The sequence below is a fragment of the Etheostoma cragini genome, chromosome 3 (assembly GCF_013103735.1).
Source record: "Etheostoma cragini isolate CJK2018 chromosome 3, CSU_Ecrag_1.0, whole genome shotgun sequence".
NCBI lineage: Eukaryota > Metazoa > Chordata > Actinopteri > Perciformes > Percidae > Etheostoma > Etheostoma cragini.
Window position 1 is genome coordinate 708,406 of NC_048409.1, and position 8,002 is coordinate 716,407.

General features: G+C 39.1%; 2 protein-coding genes across 5 annotated transcripts in view; one reads left to right on the forward strand and one right to left on the reverse strand.

Annotated features, from left to right (window-relative positions):
- The window catches only part of mtus2b (microtubule associated tumor suppressor candidate 2b), a 30,121-nt gene extending 25,789 nt beyond the window's left edge, over nt 1-4,332 (forward strand). For 2 of the 4 annotated variants that reach the window (XM_034867036.1, XM_034867038.1), the window contains 3 exons: nt 78-197; nt 454-554; nt 1,552-4,332. In XM_034867036.1, coding sequence (XP_034722927.1) covers nt 78-197; nt 454-554; nt 1,552-1,759 — 429 coding nt within the window. In that variant the 3' untranslated portion in view covers nt 1,760-4,332. The remainder of the gene's footprint in view (nt 1-77; nt 198-453; nt 555-1,551) is intronic. The other 2 variants (XM_034867037.1, XM_034867039.1) reach the window with 1 other exon arrangement.
- A 1,098-nt stretch (nt 4,333-5,430) lies between these two features.
- stoml3a (stomatin (EPB72)-like 3a) overlaps nt 5,431-8,002 on the reverse strand; it is a 5,843-nt gene continuing 3,271 nt past the window's right edge. Inside the window, exons 6-7 of the mRNA XM_034867042.1 lie at nt 6,366-6,500; nt 5,431-5,807 (exon numbers count right to left, since the gene is read on the reverse strand). Of these exons, the coding sequence (XP_034722933.1) occupies nt 5,622-5,807; nt 6,366-6,500 (321 nt within the window). The 3' untranslated portion in view covers nt 5,431-5,621. The remainder of the gene's footprint in view (nt 5,808-6,365; nt 6,501-8,002) is intronic.

Here is an 8,002-nt window from a genome sequence, read left to right on the forward strand (position 1 = left end):
CCCCCCCCTTATAAAGCAGACAACGCCACATTGTTGGTGCTGTAGTGGTTTTCACTCGTGTTATCTGCTCCTGCCAGGATGCGTTGGCACCATATAAACACATTGATGAAGACCTGAAGAGTCTGAAAGAAGTTCTGGAGATGAAGAATCAACAAATCCATCAACAGGAACTGAAGATCTCAGAGCTGGAGAAAATAGTAGGCTTCAACTTTCTGCCTTGGTTTCATTTTATTTTTAAATTCACAATAGTCCCTAACACCTAGTGTAAGCTAATGACAGCATCAAATATAAAAAATAAAAAGGCAGATAGCATGCAACCCCAGTTTTTTATAGGAAAATGTTTTACTTTGTAAACCGATATCCATTATGATATTGCCTGTTTTACTTGTGATATAATGTCATACATCATTTGAAGAATTTAATGTTGTGCACCTTTTCTCCGGGGTTTTTGAGCAGGCTGAAAAGAATGTGTACCTGGAGGAGAGACTCCAAGTGTTACAGCAGCAGAACGAGGACCTGAAGGAAAGAATAGACAAGAACCTTGCTGTGTCAAGGTCAGAGAAGTCTACATGCACCCTAGAGCACACTTAAAACCTAGTTCACACCACGCGGCGAATGGACTGGGGTTCAGAAGGCGTATTGATACAAATTAAAAAGAGAATATGAAAACCTTTAGTTGTGCTGCCAAAATTAATCATCTTATAATAACGTGTTTGTCAAAATAAAAATACAACCTTATGATTTTCTAGCTATATTATGTACTATGTATAGTATGAATAATTGAATGATTGAATGCATTTATTTGAATTTCACACAATATAATATAAATGCGATATGGTCCTAATGTGAATAGTCAAGGTTATACTGTCACTGTGCACATAGAGAGAAGAATGTTAGTTATATACAGCAGGGGGGGAAAACGGCCAGATATTATAACTACCACCTTTAATTCAATATTATTAATGTAGTTAGATACTAACAAGAGTTTTCGCAGGACACTTTACAGATATAATGTACAAAGACCCAATCATTTCCTACGATCATGCATCTGGTCCGAACCTCGGCCAGAACCTGACTCTTGGGAGGCAGCCATCTGCCGCTGCCGGTCGGGGCCACACTCACAGGAAGATATTTTCAGCAGGGGGTGCTCGGTCGCTGGGGGGGTCCATGGTCCACATAGAGTCTAAATATACTATGTTCCACAGGCTCTGTATTCTGCAGATAAATTAAAATTGTCCCTATCTTCATCACACACCCCAAACATGACATCAACAATATTGTGAAACAGAAACAAAAACCACAGATATTTATAAGCTATCATTTTAATGTCAACGCAGTTTTAAAAACCCCACTTCCTGCGCCTTTGGTCGGGGTTCAGAGACACTGATATACAGTAATATGATTCATATAAAGTAAGTTGGCATGATGCGCTATAGCACTTATAGTAACAAGCTTGCAGCCTGTAATGTTTGACTTCTTGACTGCTGTGCTAGTCCACCTCTCATCTCATGGTCTCTATGTCCCCCTTCCCCTGGGCCTCTCCTTCGTCAGGCAACTCTCTGAGGATAATGCCAACCTGCAGGTGAACGTGGTGAAGGAGAGCAACGAGAAGAAGCGTCTGAGTCGCACTAACGAGGAACTGCTGTGGCGTCTTCAGACCGGCGAGCTGAGTCCTCGCATGTCCCCCAGCTCCTCCCCCATCCATCGACCGTCCTCTGGCCCGGGCTCCCCGGCCCGCCCACACTCCTACCATCAATGACTCTCTCAGTGGAAGCTCTTGTATCAAACGCTTTCTTTCCTCTTGCATTTTTTTACTCTTTGTGAATGTTCCATGTAGACGGACGGACACATTTCTTTTTGGAAATGCCGCTCACCCATGTGGTCCATTTCCCAAAGTCCAGCCCAAGGAATTGTAATCTCTGACCTAAAGAATTGTATTAATCACGCCTCTTATTGTTCAAAAGGGAATTCTTTACCCTCCTCTTTCGCTATTACACCTGAACGCCCCGTCTGAACAAAACAGACGTGCTGTGATTCTGCAGCGGACTACAGACCCGGTCGTTGTCACCTTCAGAGAGCAGGATCAGAGTCCCGCTACCTCATTTCCATGTTTTTTCCCTCCCGTCTACATCACCGCCTTTTCATCCAGCGCTCAGGATAATAGATGTACGAGACATAGCAAACATCAAAAGTGCAACAAGGAACACAAGAAGCGCCTTCGCCGTCCATTCTCTCCCACCAGCAACGTCTATCTAGGCATAGGCCAAAGTTTAAAGAAATCACAAAACGGCCTATATTAAGATACAAAGTGTGGATTCTTCTCTGGGGTGTGTTCATCTTTCCATGCTGAATTATTTCATATATCAGGAGTGTATGAATGACTACCCATTTAACCCCAATCATCCATCCTACTTTTCTCCTAATGTACTGGATAGCAGCGTTGACCTGAAACATATATTAATAACAACAGCATAAGAAGTGGAGCTGCAAAGATTAATCCATTAGTTGTCAACTATGAAATGAATCGACAACTATTCTGTTAATTGATTATTGGGTTTATTCCGGCTTGTTAAATGTGATTATGTTCTAGTTTCTTCTCTCTGTGTCTGATAACTGAATATCTTTGAGTTGTGGACAAAACAAGACATTTGAGGACGTCATCTTGGACTTGATTGACAGTTTTCTGACATTTTAACACCAAATAAACAGCAGTAACACTTTACTATGAAGGTATCTACACAAGAGTGACATGACAGAGTCATGACACATGAACCCTAGCCATAACCATGACAAAACCAAATGACACTTACTCAAAGAAGCGTTGTTGATCATGTTTATGACGTGTTCATGACAGTGTCATATCACTCTTATGTAGCTACCTTCAAATAACTAATCGATTAATCAAGAAAACAATCGCCAGATTGATAGACGATGATGTTAGTTGCATCCCTAATCGACCTTTTTCCCAGCAGCCAATTTGACTCGTCATAGTAGGGAAAGCTGAAGTTGATAACCTCAACGATGGCTCAGGTCCATTAAGTGTCCCGGCGAGCTAGATCAGTGAGTCAGCGGGCAGAATACCAGGGCCTCTCCTAAGTGGAATGCGGCCATCATTAACGGTTTTGAATACACCTGTGCTTTTCATTCTATGACATGTCTATATGTCTGCCGTGAAAAAGGTCTATAACAACTCCTAATTCCATTGAACTGCCAACAGTATAACTATAGTATTGTACATAATTTTGTAAAAACACTGTACATGTATAGCCCTCTTTACAGCACGTTCTGTCTTCCAGTAAGGACTTTTATTTCAGGATTACCTACAGTGTGACAACATGGAGCCGAAGGCTGATGGGGCAACACAAGTGACCTCTTGTTCCTGATAACAAAACCCAGGGTTCATTCAAATCCAACCAAGAAATTGCAGACAAAGGGTGCCTCTCACTGGTCCGTCGGGATAGGAAAATTTTAATAATTATTTCCCACAAAATTGCAGGATCTGTTGAAACCACCAAAGAAGAAGTCATTAAACACAGCAGTTCATCTGTTACTGTAGCTGCCATGTCTGGAGACTTAGCTGTCATCTATGCAGACATTGCACTCTAAATGTGTTGACCTGGACACATCCAAAATCAAAAGTCCCATATGTTGCATTGGTACACTTCTTTTTCTTTCTCTTTCTCTTTCTCTAAGTGTACCTTATCAATGCTCTTGTAGCCGACTCAAACCGTTGCTGTCTCTGTTTTCTGTTTTGAAATTCATCCCAGAAAACCCTGTGAGCAAACGTGATGTATGATGCATTAATGCTTCCAAAGCATTCTTCTGCATCTCTACATCTGATTGACCTTTTGGCAAAAAATTCAGTTGAGAGAAAAAAATGTGACTTCAGTTTAAAGAACTAAAATGTTAATAATGGAAATGGAAACAAATGAGAAAATCGCTCCAATCTGCAAGCTGTTACCTCATTTCTCATTGTAGATAATAATCTCAGGTCTTGGTGAGAATTATAAGTCATCTAACGGAAGCAGCTGCCATCATTTGTTTTTGTACTGATTGTGTTTTTTATTTAAGCTTTTGCTCATGTTTACATAACCACTCAGCTCAACGGTCTGCTTTATCCGTTGTATGAAATGATTTGGATGCACAGAATTTGTAGAAATAGTTTAAAGAGCACAGTGCAGTTAGACACAAATACATTGAAGGATTATTGCTTTATTATAATTATGGGATAGAACAATATACTCCCCCCCAGACAGGAAATCTGCTCGATAAGGCTTTGGGTGCAGACTAACTTGGTGGTCTTTACTGTGTTCTGAAAGGGGGGAAATGCTGTTTCTCCTCTGTGTCCTGTGGACACGACTCATTTACTGAATGTTCGCTTACAGTTTACATCCAATGTCAGAGAAGGTTGGTGTTGATTGGACTCCTGTTGTACAGATTGTATTCAGTATTTCAGAAATTCCTGCTCTGGATCCGTTTGTATGAAAGCATGTCTTTATGAGGTTACCGTGCACTGTTCTGTGTTTTACTTTTCTTGTGAATTTCATTGATTTATTAGTTGTCCTCCTCAAGATCTGCAATTGTAGCTTAGTTGGTCACCATATTGTGGTCAGTGATGATGAGACACTAAAGTCTACACTGTATATGTGCACTTTGTATTTAAGTATTAAATCACAATAAGAAGAAACATGTACAATATGTGTACATGTACAATATATCTGGTGTGAATAGATCTCTAGAGGTGGGAGTGAGTCTCAAGTCACTGTGGTGAGAATCAGCCAAGTCAAGTCAAGGCTATAGTCAAGTCATGCAGTGGGAAGAAGGTCAAACATTTATATTTTCTCCCTAGAAAATGTTTACCAGCCGATTTATTGATCTAAAAAGACACATTTACCTAGCTTTGTGAGTTTTGTAGTGACATGTTAGATGTTGTGGTGGTCATCTGCCTGATGTCTGAGCTGCAGACCACTGTTCTCTTCTTACTCCAGTCATCCACTTTAATATATATAATATAATAATATATCTAATCACTGAATCCAAATGTTATTATTTTTAGGATAACTCCCCCACATGACAGCTCCCTCCTCCAATGACCTCTGCTGATCTGGGTTATGGGTTAGGGTTAGGAAGGTTGACAGAAAAATTATCATCATGTTTCAAGCAAATGGAAAGAATACTACATTAATAAGTAATCAAGTTCCTTCAAGTCATCTGTTGTTTGAATAGCAAGTCAAAGTCAGGTTGTTTATCATTATGAGAAAAGAAAGTCTTGACTCGAGTCCTCCACCTCTATTAAATACATAATGATTCTATTCTGCTAATCTTCTGAGGGGGAACTTTCTAGAATAAGTAATCATGCAGACTGCGAGGTATCTTAGACCTTACACTGTATAAAAGAATAACACTGAAGCTTATATGAATGAATGAATGAATGAATAAATATATTTGTATTATTGTGTCGTGAATAACAAAAAACATGCCCGCCCGAAACAGGCTTACAAAGACACCACTATTCACAGCAAAGGACCAGATCCCAGACTAGCAACATGAATTACATATATTAAACAATTAAACCTTCTTGTCATTATCCCATACTTTAACAGTAACAATACTTTTTTTTTTTACTTCATAAAATTCTGCATTACATCAATGGGCATGGGGAAGATGATGGTGGAGTTCTTCTCTGCTGCGATGGTGTGGAGGGTCTGCAGGTATCTCAGCTGGAGAGCAGAGGGCGACTCCGAAATAATCAGAGAGGCTTCTTTCAGCGCCCTGGAGGCGTTCATCTCTCCCTCTGCAGCAATGATCTGGAACACACACACACACAATCATAATCAATCATAATCATTTTACAAGTGCTCCCTCTCAGCATCCCTCCTTTTTCACTGTTATAGTGCATCAAGAGACAAAAATAAATGAAATCTTGCAATGCCCTCTAGAGGAGCCAAGATAGTAAGTAGTTATTATTTCAAGACTCCCCATATTTAAGTTCTAGTTCAAATCCATTAATTTTGATTGACTGCTAAACCATTGATTGGCAAATCAGACACACCATAGTTATTGTGGTATGATTAATAAAGGGAAGTTGGAAACACGAGTAAATGTTTTTGGAGTCCTAGAATAAATTGAGACCAAACAGCTCCTTAATCTCATTTCATATCAATAAATAATCCATCAGTATTGTGTATTTTCCTTCATTCACACACATTAGCCTACAATGTTCTATGGGTATTTTGGAGTTTTATTTTTATTTTTGAAACGACGAGTGCATGGTATCGTGATCAACTACAAAAGAACAAAGCTGCATTAAAGCCAACATTCTACTGCTTTGACAGTGGCGGTGATTTGGACTACAGCCGGGTCACCTTGGCTCGGGCCTCCCGACTCGCTTCTGCCTCCGCTGCCATGGCTCTCTGCAGCTGCTGGGGCAACTTCACGTCCTTGATCTCCACCCGCTCCACCTTAATACCCCACGGGTTAGTGGCCACATCCAAAGACTCCTGCAGGGAAATAAGATAATAAAAACATCAAAAAAGTAGAGTATGTTAAAAAAGCTATAAAGTACACGTAATGGTGTAGAATGTTGAAAAGAATCAGGGCAAAGTATATAAAACTTCACAGTATAGTATGTTGAAAAAGTGATAAAAAAGTCATAGTATAGTAGAAAAAAGGATGAAAGTAAAGGTATAGTATGTGGAAAAAAAGGGGCAAAAGTATAGTATGTGGAAAAAAGTCATAGTATAGTGTGTCAAAAAAAGTGACACAAAAGTCATGGTATAGTATGTCCAAAGAATTGTTAAAATAGTCATAGTATTGCGTGTCAAAAAAGTGAAAAACTCATAGTAATAATGTTGTAAAAAATCATGATATAGTATGCCGGAAAAAGTAATAAACACAACCAGTATGGTCTTCCAAACAGCATTCTATCACACTAACTAACCCATCAGACAATTCAAAGTGTTTGGATGTCTTTTTGACTTCTTCACATAAATTCACTGATCACTTGAAAGGATTGAACTGCGTCTTATCTTGCTGAGCTATTTGTGAAGCCTGAAAGAGCTCGTTTGATGTTGTATTAATCGTTCACATGGAGACAGAAAATCTAAAAGCTCTAAAGACTGAACCAAGGATTGATCCATCAACCTCAGATGGCGTGTTATGAGCTAAGTCAGCTCTTTATCTTGGTGAGCTATTCCCAAAGCTTGCTTATGCCTTGTTCTTTTAATCTTTTGTTGTTCTTACCGGCACTGGAGCAGAGTTGTGTATCTAAAAAAGTCATAGTATGGTATGTCAAAAAAAATGTTAAAAAGTCATAGTACAGTATGTTGAATGAAATGATAAAAGTTCATGGTATAGCAACTAGGGATTGAACCATGGGCATGGGTCTGAAGTGCCTACGTGCAGCATTGCTAACCACTGAACCACTGTGACATGTAAGTATGTGAGAACAGTCATAGTATAGTAAGTCAAAAGCCGTTACAAAGTCACAGTACAGTGTGTCAGAAATATATGGTTAAAAAGTCACAATATATTAGGTTGAAAAAGTCATTGTATACGATGTCAGACAAAGTAATAGTATAGTATGTTGAGAAAAGCGACACAAAAGTACTTTTTTTTAAAGTTATGTATATTTGCTCAGTCTGTAGGGTGTTGGGTTGAGAACTGGAGGGTTGCAAGTTCAAGTCCTGTATGGTCTTGGACTGGCTGGAGAGGTGCTGGTTCTCCGCCCAGGTACTCCTGACCAAGGCCCTGGGCCCCCAACTGTTTGGGGCATGACTTTTCTTTCTTTAGATAATGTAATAATAATATAGTATGTTGAAAGGATTCATAGTGTAGTATGTTGAAAAAGTAATTTAAAAAATAAAAAATCATGTCAAAAGTCAAGTATGTCAAATCATGTCATAATATAGTATGTCTACCGAAGTCGGTAACACTTTATAATAACCATCATTTATAGATGGTAAATTGATAGTTAATTAATCTTTAGTTAATTATCATTTAA